Source organism: Centropristis striata, chromosome 11 (assembly GCF_030273125.1).
Source record: "Centropristis striata isolate RG_2023a ecotype Rhode Island chromosome 11, C.striata_1.0, whole genome shotgun sequence".
NCBI lineage: Eukaryota > Metazoa > Chordata > Actinopteri > Perciformes > Serranidae > Centropristis > Centropristis striata.
In genome coordinates, this window is record NC_081527.1 from 21,572,342 (window position 1) to 21,595,852 (window position 23,511).

A 23,511-nucleotide genomic window follows, 5' to 3' on the forward strand; every position below is an offset into this window, starting at 1 on the left:
TGTGTGCATCAGAGCCTGGTATATCTTCTCTCTCTTGTTGTCCAAAACAAATATTAACAACATTTGAATGACCGAATGAACAATTTTAGACATGTTTCGACATATTATAGTCGTACAATGAAAATTTTGTTTTTATGATATTTTTGGACATATTATTCTGTTACTATGACAAACAAGCTATTTTAAAGCGTTTTTAGTCAATTTTGGACATCGACAGAATGGCCGATTTAAATTCATTTTGAGAAAATCGGCAAAAGAAAATGCAAATGAATGGTTGTTGCAGTTCAGTTTCCATTTCCAGCTGACAGTTGTCTCCTATTGTTATTATTTTATTAATCATCAGAAGAGTGTTTAGTGACATTTGTTTTTGATGATCAGGAGTCTTTCAGCAGGTTCTTAGACAGGAGGATATCTCTGGGTTCTGACCAGTTTAAGACTGCTGTGTCTTATATTCTTCAGATATCGAGCTATTCCTCTGACTGAGTCAGAAAACACAAAGAGTCACAGTTTAACATTACAAACATGATTTATTTCCCTTACCGTCACATTCAAACAGGATTAATGACACACATGTATTGATGGATGTTGGAAACATCTAATCACAGTCATTATCAGCAGACTAAAGAGTTAAAGAGTCGTCAGACTCACTAACAGCTGCGAATCATGAGTCTGCAGGACGGCCAGCAGGGTGTGCCACCTCATTCCTTCTTCTCTAGTTTCCCTGCAGGTACTGAGCAGAGAAGAGCTCCAGCTGAGTCTCCAGCTCCGTCGCTCGGTTCCTGAACACAAACACACAAAACTCACTTTATAAGGAACAGTTGAGACACTATTTAACTGTAACAGATACTTTATTTAACAGTTACATTTAATTTACACACAGAGCAGATTATTGATTCAGTCAGAGGAGAAGAAGAAGAACTGAACCCCAAAATGTCGCCGGCAGGATTTAAACGTATGTTTTCTTTTAAAAAATCTCCAAAAATCCACCAATTATTGTAGAATGTCTCAGTGAGCGTGTGCAGACCTGAAGGCCTTGGACCTGCGCTGGATGTTCTCCAGTCTCTGGATCCTGAAGCTCAGCTGGCGGATGTTTCCCTCCAGCTCGGCCTCGCTCAGATCGACTCTCTGGCTCAGGCGGCTGAAGGTGGCCGACAGCTCCCTGTCAACACAAACAGGGCAGGTGAGTCCATGCTGTGGCCTGGTGCGGCTCAGGTGGCGTGAGGGGGCGGGGCCTTACTTGTAGACCTGCTGGCTGCAGGCGGAGCTGGTGACAGGGACGATGGCTCGCAGCCGCTGGGCGGCGTGCTCTACAAACTGGCGCTTCAGAGCGCGCTCTCTGCTGGCGTCGGTCCAGGTGAGTTTCTCGTAAAGGTAGAGGAGACCGTAGAGCGAAACGGAGAGAGCGATGAGACGCCAGCCTACAGAACGCCACACCTGTAGGAAACACCTGTCTATCATTATTTATTTACATCACAGGTTATTATTTATGTAATTAGTACCCACATTAAATTATTTCATTTTTTAATGTGTTATATTTTAACTTTGCCCTATTTTAAGACTTTGAATCTCTTTTTGTACTTGTGTCATTTTCTTTTTTCCCCCACATATTTAATAATTCTCTGTTGAGAAAAATAACCAAAACAAAGAATAAAATGGACGCACCACTCCTCCGATGACCAGCGCTGTCATAGACGCCCGGGACGTGATGGAGACCAGGCCTGTCGCTATGGAAACCACCATCTCATCCTTAAAGGTAGAGCTCTCCTGCAGAGAAATTATTTCAGTTTTCAGCTGAAAAATAAACAATATATACAAACACTGATTTGTGTGTGTGCAGCTGTAGCACCCCCTAGTGGCCATCTTGAAACTTTCAGGCACTGTGGGGACACGTCCTGCCAGTTCTGTGATGACTGGTTTAGTAGTTGTGGAGTCAGGTCTCTTTATGTTCTGAGCCACGCCTCCTTAAAGGTCATTGGTCAATATCTTTAAAAACTGAGATATCAACTCTTTACTTTTAACTCCTGCCCATACAGCATGTGGTAAAGAGTTAAACTTTGGTTTGGGTTCTGCTGCTGAAACTGAAGGCAGATTTTCAAATAATAAAATTTGTATATGTATGCATGTCTTGAAAATAATTCAAAATGACAGAAAATGTAGTCGCCTGACTTTAAGTGGCTTTTGATGTAAATTTGTCTTTTCCAATTTTAGTGTAAATGAGTCTAACAGTGTTGGAATAATGACGGTTTGCTACAGTGCCCCTCTCTGACCCGGCAGGCTAATAATTATTGGGCATCATTCGAATAAAAAAAAAGAATAATAATAAAACATTAAACCATTATTAAAAACCTATTTAATCACCTTGGTGTACAGTCCCAGCGAGACAAGAGTCCTTTTACTTTTCACTCTTTTATATCCCTTTTTAACTCTAACTCTGTTTTCAGATTGAGTTTTTATTACTATTTTATTGTGTTATTGCTTTTAGTATTTTATTGTTTTCATTGTTTTTATTTATTACTACATTTGTGTAGGATTTTAATGTATTTTAATAACTGTACAGCACTTTGATCAACTGAGGTTGTTTTTAAATGTGCTCTAAAAATAAACTTTGACTTGACAATGTAACTGCACAAACATCCTGAAAAAAACAATAACTGAGAACAGAAACCCAGTTCGAAGAGTTTGAAGTGGTAAACACCTGGGGTCGGGCGTCGGTGGCGCTCAGCGCTCGCCTGGCATTGGCCACGCCGATGAAGCGTGTGACAAGGGCGGTCCAGCCCAGAGAGAACTGGAACTGGATGTTTTCCTGGAAATCAGCACAGAGGGCGACGAGACCGAGATCATAGGTCAGGTTGAAGGAGGCAGAGGGGGACAGCTGCTCGTGGACGGACAGAGACAGCAGAGGACGGACACTGTCTGTGGACAGATGACAGATGGTCAGCGCCTGTCTGAGAGTGGCGAGGACACAACACGAGGACAGAGAGGACTCGTACCGATCATGTGTCTTTGAGCGTCTCTGACGTCTCTGAGGACGCTGACGGAGCAGCGATGAGCCAGGCCGCCAATCAGACGCTCCTCCACATGCTGCAGCAACTTCTAGAGACCAATCACAGCCAGCCTCAGACACACAGCCAATCACAACTAGCCTCAGACACAACAGCTTTAATTTATTTATATCAAATTGTGTGTGTGTGTGTGTGTGTGTGTGTGTGCGTGTGTGTGTGTCTCACAGTCTTGTAGAGCTCCAGAGTTTCTGGTGTCGGGTTGAAATCAGCTCTGAACTCTTCGACCAGAACAGGAAGTGATCGGAGCTGATCAGACATCGTCGTAGCCACCTTAATGTTCAAAATAATAATAAATAAAAATCATAACAGTCAGCTGATTGTTTATAATACTAGACAGCTGATTGTTTATAATACTAGTCAGCTGATTGTTTATAATACTAGTCAGCTGATTGGTTATAATACTAGTCAGCTGATTGTTTATAATAACAGACAGCTGATTGTTTATAATAACAGCTGATTTTTTATAACAGCTGATTGTTTATAATAACAGACAGCTGATTGTTTATAATAACAGCTGATTTTTATAATAACAGATAGCTGATTGTTTATAATACTAGTCAGCTGATTGTTATACTAACAGTCAGCTGATTGTTTATAATACTAGTCAGCTGATTGTTTATAATAACAGTCAGCTGATTGTATATGATAACAATCAGCTGATTGTTTATAATACCAGACAGCTGATAGGTCGTAACCTTGGCAGTGACATCATCAGTCAGAGTCCTGATCCTCTCTCTGACGCTGTCGGTCAGACGGTTAATCTGTCCTCGGACGAAGTCCAGCCGGTCCCTCTGCTCCTCGCGCTCCTCCAGGCAGCAGATCCTGTCAGGGGTCAGAGGTCAGGGGTCAGAGGTCAGAGACTCTTTCTGTCATTGTTTTGTTGAAGAGGAAGTTTGTGTTCCTGACTTCCTGTCGGCGGAGGCGATGTTGATGGCATCCATCACGGCTTTGATGGCCTCAGAGATTTGCCAGGCTCGCACCGTGTGCTGCTCGAACTTGGTCTTCACGGCAGACTGAGAGATGAACTCCTGGGGGTCAAAGGTCGATCGTTACACCTGTTCAGGATCAGGATCAAGATCAGGATCAGAATCAGAATCAAGATCAGTTGTTTACCTCAAACGTCCTCTCAAACATCTGGAACTCTCTCAGCCGGTCCTGGAAACCTTCAGCCAAAGCACCACCTGCAGGATGACATTATTATTATTATCATCATCATCATCATCATCATCATCATCATTATTATTATCATTATTGTGGAGGAGACGTGGTGCATCAGCTGCAGGAGAGAGGTGTGGAAAGGGCTCAGGAGAGCAGCGCCAGGTGAGTTCGATTGGCACACCTGCATAGCATTAGCTATTCACTCTCTCCCCTTTTAAAACACAGTAGCGTGCTGGACAGCAGAAGACTGGAGCCCACAGTGAGACGGTCAGATGGAGCACGGCAGCTAAAAGCCTGAGGAGGTGCCTGTGAACAGCTCTGTATACTTGTTTATGTTGTGGACTGTAATAAAAGTGAGCTGAACCGTCTCTGCGATCCGTGTCCTTTCTACTGAAAGAACCCACAGTGGCTCAGAGTATGCCACATTGGCACCCAAATAGGGACTCAGCAGGAAGAAATGTCAGAATCAGAACAACCAGTGACCACACTCACGCAGATGCTGGCGGAGGTTGCTGTAAGGAGCCGGGGCCAGGCTGCGCTCAATAGACAACAGCCCCCCCCCCCCCCGATTCTGAGTACTGATTGGCCGGGGTTTGATAGTTTAGTGGGACAGTGTGTGTGGGGGGGAGTTCACAACCGACAGGGACATGGGATATGTGTACTGTGCTCAGTGGCGACGCAAGGTTGTCCGACACTGCAGACAGGGAGGGGGAGCTGGCTGTGCCTCCACTGGTGCCCGTGTTTGCCTCCATGGAAGATTTTCCACTCAAGCAGTCCCGTGATGATAATCTACGCTTTGCCTTTGACCAAGTGATAAAAATTGATGGTCACATAGTGCGCCCTGACGCAGCGCTAACATATTCACACTTCTCATTGCACAGGGACAGATTATACAGAGTGAGTCGTGACACTCAGACAAATTAAATAATTACCCAGTTGGTGCCGCTCATTTTAACCCGATGGCTGGGCATATGGGGTGTGAAAAGACACTGAACCTGGTAATGCCCCGATTCTATTGGCCAGGCATTCAGGGCATTCCCAAGAGTGCCCTTGCGCTCATTATCACTGATTTGAGGTATCAGTGACCTGTTTGAACATATTGGGATGGACCTCGTCGGGCCATTTCACCAGAGCACACAGGGATATCGATTTGTGTTATTTCTCTTGGATTACACAACGCGATTTCCAGAGGCAGTGCTGCTGTGCACCATGTCTGGAAAGAGTGTGTTGCAGGCACTGTTTCAAGTCCTGTATCAAGTGTTGACCTGTTTCCTAAGTCGGGAGATAAGAGATCCTGACTGACCAAGGCACCCAGTTTATGTCACGAAACACTGACGGAACTGTATGGATTATTGGGCATCAAGTCTATTCGAACCAGTGTTTACCATCCACAAACTTAAGACCTCGTTGAGCGCCTGAATAAGACTTTGAAGTCCATCATCCGAAAGTTTGTGCACGATGATAGTCCTAATTGGGATAAGTGGCCAGATCCTCTGCTGTTTGCAGCGCGTGAGGTAACCCAGTCCTCCGCGGGATTTTCTCCCTTTGAACTGCTGTTTGGCAGGAAACCACGCAGGGTTTTGGACCTGGTTAAAGAAAGCTGGGAGGAAGGTCCAAGCCCCAGTACAAATGAAGTACAATACGTCCTGAACCTAAGAGCAAAACTCCACAAATGGGGCAGTTATCACGTGAGAATTTGCTCCGGTCCCAGGAACGTCAGCATCGGCTGTACAACAGAAGATCTAAGCTAAGACAATTTTCACCGGGAGATAAAGTGCTTGTATTACTCCCATCATCCACCTCCAAATTACTTGCCAAATGGCAAGGACCCTTTGTGGTCACACAATGAGTGGGTAATGTCAATTATGAGCTTGTGGGATCTGACAGGGGAGGGCTATGCAGATTTATCACCTCAACCTCCTTAAAGCATGGAAAGAGGCTGAGTCTGTTTACCTGTTGACGGCAATTACAGAGAGAGCCAGAGGTTCCAAAATCCTGCCTTGCTCCTTTGTGACAACCATCTCTCACTGTCCCAGAGAGCAGATATTGCCAGGTTGCACACAACACAAGAGAAAAGTGGTTCAGGCAGAATTGAAAACTATGCTGGAGATGGGGGTAATAGAAGAGTCCAACAGTGCCTGGTGTAGCCCCATCCTTTCTTGTAAGCAAGAAGGATGGGTCCATCCGGTTCTGTGTGGACTATCGCAGGGTGAATGATGCTTCCTGGTTTGACGAACTCCTGGATCACCAGGGCACTGCTCGGTTTTTTACAAGGTTTACGAGTCCAGGGAGAAAACGGCCTTCTCCACTCCGTACGGTTTGTACCAATTTGTTACACTTCCATTCAGGTTGTTCGGGGCCCCAGACACATTTCAACGCCTCATGGACCGTGTGCTGCGTCCACATGCTGCATATGCCGCCGCCTACCTGGATGACGTCATCATCCATAGCACCACCTTGTCCTACCTGTCTCACCTGTCCCTTGTGTCCCACCTGTCTCACCTGTCCCTCCTGTCTCACCTGCCCTACCTGTTCCAACTGTCCTACCTGACTCACCTGTCTCGGGCATGCCCTGAGCCTGCTGCATCCTTGAGTTGAGGACCTCTTTGGCGGAGACGAAGAAGATCCTCCCCGGAGCCTCGTCCAGACTGACCACCTTCAGCTCCTCGGCCAGGAAGATGACGCAGCGGTCCAGGTGCTGCTTCCTAACCTGGACACACACAAAACAAAACAAATGTATCATATGAACAAAGCACCGAAAAAGCAGCCTTATGTTTTTGTTTTCATACTGTGAACAAAGACATCGACCAATCAAACACACACACACACACACACACACACACACACACACACACACTCACACACTCACACACCCTCTCTCTCTCTGACCTCCTCTATGTACTCTGGTTCGGTCACTGAGGCGTCCCATCTGTTGTGGAGGATGAAGATGTTCGGTTTGGAGATTCTCTCACTGACTTTGTGAAAGAAAAGTTTCTCCTGCAGGAAAAGAAAAATATAAGAAATGTAAACACACACACACACACACACACACACCTGTCTATAGATTAATAATCAGAATACCTTCATTTATATAGCACCTTTAAAAACAGCATTCAGAAAGTGCTTTGACAGAACAAGCATGAATAAAACTCATGCAAAAATAAGAAACCAACAATGAAGAAGAAAAAATACCACACAAGTTAAAAAGACCAACATCACATGAATGCAAGTCTGTAAAATGTGTTTTGAGAAGTGACTTCAGTGATTCAGCGAGCCTAAGGTCCTAGGGCAGGGCTCCCAAAGTCAAACGCCCTAACACCTTTAGTTTAAAGCCTGGACTTTGGAACAGCCAGAAGGGACCTGCCAGAGGACCTAAAGCTGCAGGCTGGCTCATAAGGTGTCAATATCTCTGGAATGTAACTTGGAGCCAGCCCCTGACGTGCTTTAAAAGTGGTCAGTAAAATCTTAAAATCAATTCTAAAATGAACAGGGAGCCACTGAAGAGAAGCTAAAATCGGAGCAATGTGCTGTCGTCTGTTAAAACGAGTAGGAAACCGAGATGCTGCATTTTGAACCAGTTGGAGGCAAGAGAGTGATTTGTGGTCAGAAAGAAGTGAGTTGCAGTAATCTAATCTGGAGAATATGAGTGTAATGACTTTTTCCAAATCAGAGTGGGAATTTTTTTTGTTGGGATTCTGGATATGGTTTTAAATTGAAGGAAACAGGACTGAACTACTTTATTGATATGTTTTTCGAAGTTGAGGTTTGAGTCAAAAATGACTCCTAGATTACGGGCAGTTGGCATAGGGACCAAGTGAGGTTAGGATGGAGCTGGTGTGGATGGGAGAATTAAGCAATATGACTTCAGGTTTTGAGTTATTTGGTTTCAGGAGATTTGTGCTAAGATAGTCTAAAACAGCAGCTAGGCTTCTTGGGTCAGCAGGTCACAGGGCGAGGTATATCTGTGTGTCATTTGCATAACAATGGAAAGAAACATTGTGGTATTCAATGTTCTGGCCAAGAGGGAGCATATAAATAGAGAATAAAATTGGACCTAAAATAGAACCTTATGGTACACCACAGGTAATGCGAGCTGATGAAGAGGAATAATTACCTGTGGTGTCCGAGAAGGTCGCCACAGGTAATTAAAGATAAGAGTAAAACAAAAAAACAGAGTGCAAAACAACAAAGTGCAGAGTCCTTGATGCCCACCCAGGTTTTGAGGTGGTTAATTAAAATAGAGTGATCTATAGTATCAAAAGCTGCACTGTGATCTAAAGTCAGCCGCTAAAAGGAGATTGTTTATGACTTTGAGGAGGGTTTCAGTGCTATGGAGAGCTTTAAAACCTGATTGAAATTTGTCAAAGATGTTACCTGAATAATCCAGATGTGCCTTACCTAAATAATCAGACACACCTGGATTAATCAGTTTGTCAGAACCCTATGGGTGACGTCACGGTGACTACGTCCATTATTTATTTATTTAAAAGATATATTTTTGGTTGATATTCAGAGTGAAAAGGGAAAACAGAGGGAAAGTGCTCAGAGCCAGATTCGAACCCAGGCCACCTGCTCACGAGGACTGAGCCTCTATTTATATGCACTAGGGTGCATCAAATTTGAATGGGAATTTTTTTTATCTCAAAATATCAATTTGGCTGGGATTGCATTTTGTTCCACTTAACATAAAAATGACTTTTGCAAAGTTTTGAGGAATTCCATTGAGATTTAGGGGTGCCACCTAACACATGAACTTTGGTGAAATTTTGAAAAATTTGCAATTTTTGGTCTAATTGCCAAAAGGTTGACCTGGAAATGTTGAGTACAGTGAACTTTTATACACTAACATGTTCTATAGGGTTATCAAAGCAAAAGTTGTTTGTTTGCCCTTTGGGCAACTAGGGCATTTCCCAGAATTCATTTGTCCAATAGACGAAATGAATGGAAGTCAATGGGACATGTTCACATGGCCTTACCCTGAATTTTGTGCAGCAGTGATGGATGTTGGACACACATATAAAGTTTAATTGACTTTGTTGCTAAACACAAGGTGCGTTACTGAGACACCCTCTCTAGTGGCTAACTCACTGGCAACTAACAGGGCCTAATGGTAAGAGCTGACACTAACTAAACTTGTGCCACTGAACAACATCACCAGGGAGAAAGAGAGAGGAAATGGAACCTGAACTCTGAACATAGCCAGTGCGTCTCCTTCCAGATATGTCTCCCCACCCGCCACCCAAGAGTAACCGTCCTATTCAGGGATTAGCTTGCATTTGCAGCAGCAATGTTTGGCTGTTGGTTGGTCATGCTCAACTGCCTGCTGCACTATATAGTAGTAGTGGATAGTAGTAGTGTACAAGGATGGTGATAGTAGTAGTGGTCTAAATGGTAAATGGATGGACTGCACTTATATAGAGATTTTATCCAAAGTGCTTTGCACTACAGATGGCGCATTCATTCATTCACCCATTCACACTAGTGCCACCTGCCACCATTGGGAGTTCATTCACTGATGAACGCAGCATCGTGGGCCTTTTGGGGTTCAGTATTGCCCAAGGATACTTTGACATGTGGCTGCCATGGTCAGGGATCGAACCACCAACATTCCAATCAGTGGGCGATTGCACTACCAACTGAGCCACAGCCGCCTCTGGTCTATGATGTGATAGGAGTACTGGTCTGTGGTGATGTGATAGGAGTACTGGTCTGTGGTGATGTGATAGGAGTACTGGTCTGTGGTGATGTGATAGGAGTGCTGGTCTGTGGTGATGTGATAGGAGTGCTGGTCTGTGGTAATGTGATAGGAGTACTGGTCTGTGATCATGTGATAGGAGTACTGGTCTGTGGTGATGTGATAGGAGTACTGGTCTGTGGTGATGTGATAGGAGTGCTGGTCTGTGGTAATGTGATAGGAGTACTGGTCTGTGATCATGTGATAGGAGTACTGGTCTGTGGTGATGTGAAAGGAGTACTGGTCTGTGGTGATGTGATAGGAGTACTGGTCTGTGATCATGTGATAGGAGTACTGGTCTGTGATCATGTGATAGGAGTACTGGTCTGTGATGATGTGAAAGGAGTACTGGTCTGTGGTCATGTGATAGGAGTACTGGTCTGTGGTGATGTGGTAGGAGTACTGGTCTGTGGTAATGTTATAGGAGTACTGGTCTGTGATCATGTGATAGGAGTACTGGTCTGTGATCATGTGATAGGAGTACTGGTCTGTGATGATGTGGTAGGAGTACTGGTCTGTGATCATGTGATAGGAGTACTGGTCTGTGGTGATGTGATAGGAGTACTGGTCTGTGATCATGTGATAGGAGTACTGGTCTGTGATCATGTGATAGGAGTACTGGTCTGTGATCATGTGTGATGATCCCCTCCCCCTCTGTGTGTTGTGCCATTCTGGATTTCTCTTCCTGTGTAGGAGGAGCCACAGGACATGCTACTCCTCCAGTCTGCAGAGGCTGGAGGAGGCTGGAGGAGCACACATGACTCCACTCTCAATTACTGAGGTTATATACAGGAGCTGAGGCCTCAGTTCTCTCTCTCTCTTTCTCCTCCACAGCCTCCACCTTGGTTTGTTTAGTTGGTTTGATTATGTTGGTTTTGTTTAGTTTGGTTGGTTGCTTTGGCTTATACATTTGCATTTCATCACGTCGCATGCATGCACACACCTCACCACTGATTTACTGACTCACATAATTAAGTTTCTTTGTGTTGCTTTTGGTAAATAAAATAAACATTACTTTATTATAACTTCAAAACATGTGTGGTCTCCTTGTTTGTCATGATCTATGAGCTGGTTCATGACAAAATGGGGGCTCGTCCGCTCGTCCATTTAGGACTAATTAGTGTTTTGTTTGGTCTAGTTTGCAGTGGTGGAATTTGATTGTGGACTTTCTTGGTAAGTAATCTTTGGGAAAGTTTGTTCCACCATTTTGGTTGTTAGATTACATTGTTTGTGGGAGACACACATGTATTGTTTTGGGAGAGAGCGCTTTTGTTTTGTGTCTTAGTTTGGTGCTCGGACACTGGCTCAGTGTACAAGCGTTCACATGCAGGTTCTTTGTTAACTGCCATTGTTTGTCCCTGTTAGGATAAGAGCGGGTTCCCTTGGAATTCGTTTGGGGGGTTTATAGTGTGGGGGTGAAAGCGGTTTTCAGCAGTTGTCTCGGGAGCACATCCGGCGTTGCAGGAAGCTGCCATTGCTGGTGGCTGCATCGGGCTACCGGGCTGCAACAAAAATCGGGCTTTAGTGCATAATTACCCGCCGCAATTAGCCTCCTGAAGACTAGGGGGGGAGCTTAGTTTAGATTCTGGTTAGGCAGTTAGTGGGACGAACTTTGGTGGTAGGTTTGGATGTGTATTGTGGACGGTTGGCGCGCTGTGGGTCATGTGTAATTTATTACCTGTAGCATCATTGGATGTGGAGTGTAGTTTAAGAGATACATTGACTTGTAGTTTGTCTGGAGTGATTTTGTCAGGCTGATTTGTTTGTTTTGGTAGCCATGGAGTTTCTGAGTGCTAGAAGTAATTCGGGTCTAACGTTTGAACAGCAGAGAGAGTTGTTTTTGTTGCGGCTGGATAATGAAAGGATTAGGTTGGAAACACGCAGGCTGGAACTAGAGGTGCGCCGGTTGAGCTTAAGTGCACCTGGTAGCTCAGTAAGTGGAGCTCAAGTGTTTCCTGGTCCACCTTTGTTTGAGGTTGCCACTAGTCTGCGTTTAGTACCTCCGTTTTCTGCATTACCTGTGGAAGGGCTTGACATAATTCTTGGTAATGACCTGGCAGGAGATAGAGTTTGGGCTGAGGCTCCACCCCTTAGTGAGGTCACCCAGGTTCCTGAACCTCTACCTGCTGTCTCACAGGCTGTGAGGACAGAGGCTGATCCTGAGGCTGAGCTGTTTCCAGTTTGTGCAGTAACTCGAGCAATGAGTCAGGTAAGAGACCAACCTGCTCAACGATCGAAGGCTGAGGGAAAAGTTGTTATCATACCTGAGCCTCTGAAGTCCATCCCTTACATTGATCTTGTTAGAGAACAAGAAACTGATCCTTCAGTGAGTGCTTTGTTTGATCTGGTGTCTCCAGTGGTAGACATGGAAACTGCAGCTCAGGGGTACTTACAAAGTGGTGCGCTGGTGTGTAAATGTTCTGCACAGGGTGATTGTGTGGGAAAACCAGTAGTGCAGATTGTGGTGCCTGGAAAATTTGGAGAGTCTGTCATGAAAGCCTCCCATGATGATGTGGCTGGGCATGGGGCTGTTCATGGAACTTGCCATCAAGTCTTGCAGCATTTCTTTTGGCCCAGATTGGAAGAGGATGTCGCTGTTTTCAGCAAAACTTGTCAGCGGCAGAATTTGCTTGACTTTGTGAATGTCTTCGGGCATAGACTGTATATGGTGGGGCAAATGACAAAACAAAGGTTTTGCCATTTGAGGTGGCCATTGTTTCTGCTGTCTTGTGATTTGGGTTGATGCCTTTTTATAGAGGGCAAGGAAAATATATGGCTGATGCCCTCTCTCGTGCCTTCTAGTGGCTTGCTAAGTCTGCATAGTTAATATTGCCTTATATGCGTTTTCCCTTCATTCCATCATGTTCTCTTCTGCTCTCTCTTAAAGTGCTCCTAGGTCTCAAGGTTGCGGAGGGGGTAGGAAGAGTTTTTGCCAAACTGGTAAGATAAACAAACTTAAAATTGAAGGAGGCCTAATTGTGTTTTCAGTCAGACTTGAGTGCCCAGAAAAGATGTATCTTGGGGGATGGGATTATTTAAGTGTTTAATGTATGTTGCGGAGTACCTGTTTGGTCTCCTTTCTTATGCGGGGGGGTGTGATGATCCCCTCCCCCTCTGTGTGTTGTGCCATTCTGGATTTCTCTTCCTGTGTAGGAGGAGCCACAGGACATGCTACTCCTCCAGTCTGCAGAGGCTGGAGGAGGCTGGAGGAGCACACATGACTCCACTCTCAATTACTGAGGTTATATACAGGAGCTGAGGCCTCAGTTCTCTCTCTCTCTTTCTCCTCCACAGCCTCCACCTTGGTTTGTTTAGTTGGTTTGATTATGTTGGTTTTGTTTAGTTTGGTTGGTTGCTTTGGCTTATACATTTGCATTTCATCACGTCGCATGCATGCACACACCTCACCACTGATTTACTGACTCACATAATTAAGTTTCTTTGTGTTGCTTTTGGTAAATAAAATAAACATTACTTTATTATAACTTCAAAACATGTGTGGTCTCCTTGTTTGTCATGATCTATGAGCTGGTTCATGACACATGTGATAGGAGTACTGGTCTGTGGTGATGTGATAGGAGTACTGGTCTGTGGTGACGTGATAGGAGTACTGGTCTGTGGTGATGTGATAGGAGTACTGGTCTGTGATCATGTGATAGGAGTACTGGTCTGTGGTGATGTGATAGGAGTACTGGTCTGTGATCATGTGATAGGAGTACTGGTCTGTGATCATGTGATAGGAGTACTGGTCTGTGATCATGTGATAGGAGTACTGGTCTATAGTGATGGCAATAGTAGTAGTGGCCTATGGTCATGTGATAGTAGATACTCAAATTTTAACTGTATATAGTCTAAATACCTATAAATATGACTTAAATGACTTATGATAAATAAGTATACAAAGACACAACTACAGATATGATGGTAATATGTAATAATACATACCCAACACAGAAAGATCACCTCAAACAGAAAGATTACCTCAGTTTTCTTGAGCTCTAGTATTGTTTACCTCAGATCTCCATGGCGACCATTGAGCACTGTTAACCACTTTATCCAACAATAACAGATGTGCGGTGGCACCCCTAAATCATCATGTACTGGGAAAATATTTTGCATGTGTTGTTTCTACATATATTGGAACACTTTTAGCACCCAGCCATATCAAAATTCAAGAATTGTGTTTTTTGATGCACCCTAATATGCACTCTACCAGGTGTGCCACCGGAGACACAACACATCCATTATTTATACAGTGTATGCTTGTTGTTCATCTGACGTCACACTTACCTCTAAACAACTGCCACCTACAATACCTGTAGTTGACTACTGCGGGTGGCAGTTATCGCGAGGCTAGTGACAAAGTTCAGACTGAGAATGTGTTGCTTTTTTTTTTCTCTGCCCGCGCCCGGTTAAAAAACGGGAGATTTACGGGAAAATACTAATACGGGAGGATGGCGGGAAAGAAGGGTAAAATACGGGACTTTCCTGGCCAAAACAGGATACTTGACAGGTATTTTAAAAGCAGAAGGATAAATACCTTCTTTGAGGGATTTGTTGATAATCTTAAAATACTGGGACCAACTGTGAACCTTCTTTGAGAAATTTTGTGGGAATAAAATCAAGGCTGCATGTGGTTGATTTCATATGAGGTATGATTTCTGTTAAAAAAGGACAACAATACTGGTTTAAAAGTGCTAAAAAATTGTTAATGTTTCTTTCGGCCTGTAAAACATGGTCGGGGGGATTTATCTGTTGTCGGATGTTATCAACCCTATTTATAAAATAATTTAAAAACTCCTCACACAGATCCTGTGAAGCATTTTTAAAAGGACATGTGGAGGGGGTGATGAACGACTCTATGACCGTGTATAGGGTTCTGGGGTTTGAGAGATTTGCTTAAAATATGTTTTAAAAAATGATTCTTTAACTGCAGTTTGGTAGGTCTTCATGGCAACTTTCCACATATCATAGTGCACAGTCAGGCCAGTTTTTTTCTTCATATTCTGTCATTAAAAAATCTCTTTTTAAAACTTGGATGGACTCGTTATGGCATGGCTGTGGTGTGGCTGTGGACCTTTTGTCTTTAAAAGGAGCAACAGAGTCCAGGCTATTTTGACAGGTAACATTAAAAAGAGAGATGAGCTCTTCTAAGTTATAATGGGGATTTAAAGCAGTTAAAGAAGCAAATTTACTGGCCGTGGTAAAATTAAAAACCCTGTGATGGACCGGGGTAATATGATTAAAAGGAAGCTGGGATAAAATCATACTAAATAAAATGGCCTTATGATCAGACACACAGATATCCTCCACCTTAAAATAGTTAGGGCTGAGTACGCTGTAAAGGACGAGATCCAGAGTGTGACCCTTCACATGAGTTGGCTCTTGTATTGCCTGAGTAAAATAAAAGACTCTCAAGTATCCATAAAAACCTTATTGAGTGGCTGAGATGGACAGCAAACATGAATGTTAAAATCGCCTAAAATTAGAATCTTGCCGTAAACAGATAATAAGTGGGATAAAATCTCCTCAAACTCCTCTATAAAACATTGTTGGGTTTGGGAGGTCTCTAGATTATTAAAATAAGAACAGGATCTTTAGAATTAAGTCGAAAACCAAGATGTTCGAAGGATGACAAATTATTCTATAAAATTGGAGTGCATTTAAAACATTTCTTGTGGAGAACAGCAACCCCCCCTCCCCTGCCATGTCTCAGTCAATATAAAAGAGTCAAGCTTGTTGGAGGTGATAAAATCGTGGCATAAAAAAGATTTTTTGTTGAGTGACCTGACATTCAGGAGACTGAAATTGGCAAGATTATTGTCAGGAACAGAGGGAACATGATTAATTAAATTAAATTGTTGTGGTAAGACACAGAATGGTGTGAGGTTGAGCTTACTGGCAAACGTCTGGGGTTGGATATGATGGTTTGTATGGGGTGAATTTCCAGGAAAATGGTTAGTGACTGATGTGGCCTGCAGGGGGAGCCAGCAGGGGCAAATAGTGCTTTTAGCTGCAGGAGATGTTGATGGATGTTCCAGGGAGGGAGGGGGCGTATGATGTAAACAGGTTGTCAGTGTGTTTTTCTTACCGTGTTCATGAGTGTCGACTCTGCGTTTCCCACAAGAACAAAGACATCTGCGTCCAAACAGAACTTATCGATCCAGCTGTCCAACTCCAGAGTCACATCAGTGCCCGGGCTGGGTCAGAGGTCAGAGGGGTCAGAGGTCAGAGGTCAGGGGTGATCATAATGATTACTGGTTGATGTTTTTATGTTTTTATTTGTTAATAGCCCCAGCTTGTTTCTGTCTGTATGTGATCAGTTGACATTTTATGCCAGCGAACTATACTCAAACGTGTGTACAGCGCCTGTGCGATGACATCAAACCTCTAACGTGCACGTGTAAATTCCATTCTCTTTCAATGGACAGACGAGTGTCGCATAGGCGCCACGCAGATGATGCACCCGCGTTGTTGCACATACGCCTACGTGATGGCTGCATGATGGGTGAACTACGCCTCAAATACGCGTGACATGAAGACCTGCGTGACTGTTAAGTACAATTCTACATGAGGATTCAGGCACAAGCTGTGTAGTGTTTGTGGAAATCAAATAGTAAGAGGTCATTTGTGCCGTGCCACGTGCAAACGGAGCAGATACCTGTGCGCATGCTCATCTCAATGTACAAATAATTATTTACTTTATGATGACACATTTTGAGTTTAACAGCTGCTTCGCTTCACAATTAAAGCAGTTCATGTATTACCAAGAGAGACTGATGAGACAGTTTAGGCTATTTCAGTCTACACATGCACATGTTAAGGCATCTGAAGCGTTGGCATTAGGACAATAACACACACGCGTTAACGCCCATAACAGTATATCAGGACTGGACCATTGCTCAGGCGCCAAACTGAGGAAGAGGCTGTGAGCATTTACACACGAGGTCCACTGGATCATCAGGACCTGACAGTTATTCATTTTCTATGTTCTGCAGCATATCTACACAGATCAGCTGTTACACATAGTCTCATGTTAATACGGGATTGTTTATAAGAAAGCAGAACTTATAGATGAACTCCAAGCCCCAACAGAGCTGTCAGGATATTTCTATTATTTTCAGGCCCGTTTTTATTTTCTTGATAACGAAATAACTCTCTCTCTCTCTCTAGGTTTGAATGATATTGAATTGATATTTATTGACAGCAAGGGTGAAAGGGATAATTAAAATAATTTCAACTACTTAAAAATAGTAATAGTAAAGTGCGACGCTCACAGCTTTGCGCATGGACATACAGTTCATTACACATCAGCTGAGGTGTACAAACAATGCCAAGGTGTGTACTTAAATTACTATTAGGTAGGTTTACCTGCCGGCAGACACCATAATCGCTGTCACCCCTGAATATTAAGTAGCCATGCGGACCTATCTAATGAATATTCAGTAGCCATGTGGACAGCAGTCTCTTCACAATATGATTCCATCATACCTTATATCTCTACACTGTTTAACCCAATTCGGCACCTATGCACAGTCCCATTATGTTTTACAGACATTAGTAGTTAACCAATAAGGTAAAACATTTTGTTCATGCTGCATTTTGCTGACTTTCACTTCCCTTTGTATCGTGCGTCAGGCACTTTCCTCAAAACAGCCTAATTAAGCCTCAGGTTTTGGCCGGAAAAACTTTAAGTTTATCTGGAACATACGAGATAGTCTTTCGCTTCATCTATCTAACAATACCGTATGAACCTGAGACTATGTGTCAGTGGCGAAGGCAGAAATAATAAAACACTGCCTACAACACAAGCTCTAAAAAGGCTGTACACAATACAACAGTAAAGACAAAAAGTGCGTATCGGCTCTATCGCATGGCACAATAAATCATTTTATTGCAGTGCCGACTACACATGATCCCAAACAGTAGATAAGGTGTTAAGGCACAGCATAAAATAGGCCTGCATCAGACAGAATTCTCACATTAACGGCGGTTGTTGTTTCAGTACCACGGACAGCTCATGCGTAACAGAACATGCGGAGATCATGCAAATTTGCCGGAAAAGCAATTCGAAGAATGGAAACAACCAGCAGATGTATGAATTATTACAGAACAACACACGCTTTCATTTATAATAAATTGACCATATACAATGAAGTCTGGTTGTAATTTGGCTTCTGTGCTACTCAAAACAAGTACATAACATAACATAGGCCTGCACCAGACAGAATTCTCACATTAACGGCAAGTGTTGTTTCAGTCCCACGGACAGCTCACGCATAACAGAAACTGCGCAGATCATAGCCTACAGCAACCAGTTAGTGTGGGAACCAGTAAGGACACAACACCGGCCTTTAATCTTTCTGTTGTCTCACGCCAGTGTTTACTTGTACTGTTTAAGGTTGAGCTGCCAGCCGTTGTGAGAAATAAAGCACAACGCGGTACGAGCCGCAAATATAACGACCACCCGTGCCCGACTGGTCCCTCCTCCGCCCTACATCATCATAAACAACACAACACAGAGTTCCAGGGTGTGGAGATACGGTGGCCCTGAAGTGCAAAACACACCAGCAATTCATCACAACACACCAGCAATTCGCCACAACACACCAGCAATTCACACAACACGCCAGCAGTTCGCCACAACACACCAGCAATTCACACAACACACCAGCAATTCACACAACACGCCAGCAATTCACACAACACACCAGCAATTCACACAACACGCCCGCAATTCACACAACGCTCCAGCATTTCGCCACAACGTGCTAGCATTTCGCCACAACGTGCTAGCATTTCACCAAAACGCGCCAGCATTTCACCAAAACGTGCCAGCATTTCACCAAAACACACCAGCAATTCATCAAACCGGAAAGGGTAGGTAAATATTGGACACTGATCCTCCTCCTGATTGGTTCCTGCCGTCATTCACTTCTCCATAGTAAAACCAGTTGCCCATGTAGTGCGCCCGTTAGGGGTGCACCAATTGCAATTTTCTGGCCGATCACCAATCACCGATTTTTAAAAAGCTTGACCAGCCAATTCCGATTTTGGCCGATACCGATTTTTTTATAACTCTGAACTAACTGAACCTTCAATGTTTGAATCTTATTTTATTGAAAACAATAACACATCATTATTTTTCTTTAACAAATAAAGGAAATCACAATGTCTGAGGTAGTTAATAAAAAGCTGAACTTAAAAATAAATAGCAACAATTTACAGGACATACTAACAAAAGAACTGCAACCATAAATAAAGTGTCCTGAGTTTTTGGTTTTGTTATAGTACAACATACATACAACTAGAGATGGGCATCGATTTTCAAATATTCGAATAATCATTAAATCTGGAAGGAATAAACGTTGTATTACTGGTGCATTCCACACAGGGGCAGCGTAGCATTTGATGATACAGTGTGGCGGGCTAGATGCCAAACTGTAGAAGAAGAAACAGAGTGTCGGTGCTTGTTGTAAACAAACAGAGATCGCTAAGTGAACACCTCCTGCAGCAGCAACACATACACACTGTACTGCTACAGAGCTAACTGTAGCTAACTGCCGCTAACAGCGGCTCTTCTTAACGAGCCGGCCTCCTCGTTAAGAAGAGTTAGAAGGAGTCGCTGGCTTTGTCTCCAGTGGCTTTCTTGAAAAATAGTCGCTAAGGGGGTCTGAAAAGTTGCTAAATTTAGCAACAAAGTTGGGAGCACTGCTTCGCCGGTGGGGGGTTATTATCGAGGTAGATAAGATCGGTTTGACGTAAAAGAATCGGCCGATCGGCGATCCCGCAAAATTAAGGAAATCGGCCGGCCGATCGATCGGTGCACCCCTAGCGCCCGTATTGTGATATTTATGGTAAATTAATTGAGCCGGTCCAGAGTGAGCTGACATGAAGGATAAACACTTTACTGTCATTCTTTTCCACTATGCAGTATAAAACTCTTACCTGCACAGAGTAGATGAAGTGTAACTAGTAACTTTACATGGACACTCCATGTGATATAATCAAATTGCGTCATGCCGAAAATGTATTTGTTGTGTTGGCGAAATTCACAATACAATGCCCTTGTATATTCATTCATTCATTCATTCATTCATTCATTCATTATGCCTCTCCGCTTATCCGGACTCGGGCCGCGGGGGGCTGGAGCCGATCCCAGCTGACGTTGGGCGAGAAGCGGGGTACACCCTGAGCAGGAGCCGCTGAACTGGCGACCCTCTTGCTGTGAGGCAAGATAGCTAACCACCACACCACTGTGTAGCCAGGTAAATATTACATTACATTAAAAAATAATCTGTTTCCAATCAATAATTCCAGTCTAACACCGGAGGACCTTGGGTATCTTCTCACTCACAAACTCACAGAACGTGTCACTGTGGAATATCAGAATAAAATGCCCTTTGATATTTACTGTACAGTAATTGTCCAAGCGCATTTTATTATGAATTTCGCCGACGCAACAATTTTAATTTCAATTTACATGTTAGTTAACATGAAGTTAACACTTCATCTCCTCTCTGCAGGTAAGAGTTTTATACTGCAAAGTGAAAAAGAATGACAGTAAAGTGTTTATCCTTCATGTCAGCTCGCTCTGGACCGGCTCAATGAATTTACCATAAATATCACAATACGGGCGCACTACATGGGCGACTGGTTTTACTATGGAGAAGTGAATGACGGCAGGAACCAATCAGGAGGAGGATCAGTGAACAAAATATGTACCTACCCTTTCCGATTTGATGAATTGTGGTCTGTTGTGTGAATTGCTGGTGTGTTGTGTGAATTGCTGGTGTGTTGTGATGAATTGCTGGCGTGTTGTGTGAATTGCTGGCGTGTTGTGTGAATTGCTGGTGTGTTTTGCACTTCAGGGCCACCGTATGGAGAGGCTCATCCCACACGGGCCGGGTTGCAAATACAATTATACATTTATTTCCTTTCTCATATATTTACAGTATATATATATATATATATATTTTTTTTTTTTTTTTTTTTTTTTTTTCTTTTTTTTTGTGACAAAATATGTTTTTATCAAACTTGGCTGGGTGGGCCAGTGAGTAAAATGGGCAGGAGCAATGGTCCAGTCTGTTATAGGCGTTATAGGCGTTAACGTGTGTGTGTTATTGTCCTAATGCCAACGCTTCAGATGCCTTAACATATGCATGTGTAGACTAAAATAGCCTAAACTGTCTCATCAGTCTCTCTTGGTAATACATGGAGTGCTTTAATTGTGAAGCGAAGCAGCTGTTAAACTCAAATTTGTCATCATGAAGTAAATAATTATTTGAACATTGAGACGAGCGTGCGCACAGGTGTCCTCTACACGTGGCATGAAACTTATCACCCGTCACCCCTTTATTATCTGATGTACTTGCAATACGCGTGTCTGTACGCACGCCTATTCATCAGTCTTTATGCAGGCACAGGCGACGCGTTTAAGGCGTTTTAGTATAGTGCGCTGGCATAAAATACCCCTCATACTGTGTTTGTGTGTTTGAGTGAGTGAGTGAGTGAGTGAGTGTATCTATGTGTGAGTGTCTCTCTGTGTGTGAGTGTATGTGTATCTGTGTGTGTGTGTGTGTGTGTGTGTGTGTCTGTGTGTGTGTGTGTACCTGTCCATCAGCACCAGGTCGTCTCTCAGCAGGCTGCAGCGGTTTTTGGGCCACAGCACCCTGACCAGGCTGCCTGAGTCCAGATCCTGGTCCATGTGGAGCGCGTGGGCCAGCTGGTTCACCGTCTGAGGGGGAGGGTTAGAGTTACACCGAGCCTTCTGATTGGTGGACAGACACTGAGGACATTTAAGGAGTGTGTTGGCAGTGGCAGTGGCATACGGTGACGCTCCTCCTCTCGGCGGAGCCCTCGGTGGTGAGGTAGGCCTCGTCCCCATCCGTCCCCTCCACCCGCAGGAAGCAGTTAGTGGTGTGTCCGATGCCGCTGGGCAGCACACGGTCCCTCAGCATGGCGTTGATCACCGTACTCTTCCCGTTACTTGTCCTGGAGACATACACCGTTTACATCACATCACATTATAGTTTATATTATTTAAAAATGTTGAAATATAGAATGGTTATTTATTCATTTATACATATTTATTTCTACATTAAATTATTCATTTTTCTCCATGTCAGTGTGTGTGTGTGTGTGTGTGTGTGTGCGTGTATATAATGTGTGTGTGTGTGTGTGTGTGTGTGTGTGTGTGTGTGTGTGTATGTTACCTGCCGAAGAAGGCCACCTTCATGTGTCTCCTCAGCAGGACTTCTCTGATGGTCGACAGTTTGGTGGAACAGCTCTGCATCTCCAGACTCTGCTCCTCCACCGCCACCTGGCCCAAGTCGTCTCCTCGCCACGCCTCTGACATCACACACACAAACAAACAAACAAACAAACAAGCAAACAACAGGAGCAACCTTCAGGATCACAGAACAACTGCTAGCCTAATTGTCATAAAAACCTCATTAGAGCATGGACAACTCTGGATCTGATCACAACATTTTAGTGAGGAAAAAACTGACATGCCCACTTTATGCTGGTAACTTGCAGTAAATGTGTTGTGATGTCCTCTTGTGTGTGAATCTTTGTGCATCTTGGGGTCCCTTAACAGTCTGTGAGCTGCATAAATTGGGTCCATTGGGTCCATTTTCAAAGGGGTCCCTTGACCTCTGACCTCCAGATATCTAAATACATTGGGTTCTATGCATCCCCATGAGTCTCCTCTTTACTGACATGCCCACTTTATGTTGATAACCCACAAGTCTCGTCTTAACTGACATGGCCACTTTATGTTGATAACACACAGTTTGGGGCAGAAACCTGCAGTTTTCTCATGCAAAGAGAACAGTCTAACAGTCTGTGAGCTGACTTGAAAGCTGAGACAATTGTGGATTCAATGAGCCCAATGTTCTTCATGTGTGATGATGTTAGTGAGTGAAACTTGAGCTCAGTGTATAAAATGAGCTGCTGTGACCTCCAGGATAATCACAGCCTCATGAAACTTTACAACCACAAACTAGAGACCTAGAGCTTTCAGAGGATGGATGGCTAGACACTAGATTCACAATAAGCAGCAACACAACACAAGTGCTGCCATACAATCACACAAAATACACAGATCTACTAAATGTCAAAAGTTCCTAAAACCAGATCACAGCATGGATTTTACCAGAGTCTGAATGAGGAATTCCGGAGGACTTGAAACAGTTTTATTAATTCTTAAGGGGTTAAAAACGGTTGAAAATTTGTGTGTGGGTGTGTGTGTATTTCTGACCGTCCACAAAGGCGGAGCCATCCTTCACAAAGTCCAGCAGCTGATCAAAGATAGATGTGATCGAACGCTTCGCCACGACGAAACGCCGCAGAGGAGAAACATCCTCCATGACACCTGACACACATAAACTCACACATTATACACACACACACACGTTATACACACACACATACACACACACATTATATAAGCACACACACACGCACATTATACAAATTATACACACAAACACTCAGACACACACACATACACACACACATATTATACACACACACACACACTCAGTGTTACCG

At 43.7% G+C, this 23,511-nt stretch overlaps 1 protein-coding gene across 1 annotated transcript; it reads right to left on the minus strand.

The window, feature by feature from the left end:
- Nucleotides 1–523: 523 nt before the first annotated feature.
- On the minus strand, nt 524–23,327 carry LOC131980280 (mitofusin-1-like). The gene is made up of 17 exons (XM_059344497.1): nt 23,219–23,327; nt 22,170–22,305; nt 21,786–21,948; nt 21,567–21,691; nt 16,046–16,154; nt 7,110–7,217; nt 6,777–6,930; nt 4,176–4,243; nt 3,969–4,090; nt 3,758–3,884; nt 3,228–3,332; nt 2,991–3,093; nt 2,696–2,913; nt 1,663–1,764; nt 1,238–1,434; nt 1,025–1,159; nt 524–779 (listed from the first exon to the last, which is right to left on the minus strand). Exons 1-17 carry the CDS (start codon nt 23,325–23,327, stop codon nt 713–715), a joined length of 2,148 nt encoding a protein of 715 aa, XP_059200480.1. The 3' UTR covers nt 524–712.
- Between the last annotated feature and the right edge of the window lie 184 nt (nt 23,328–23,511).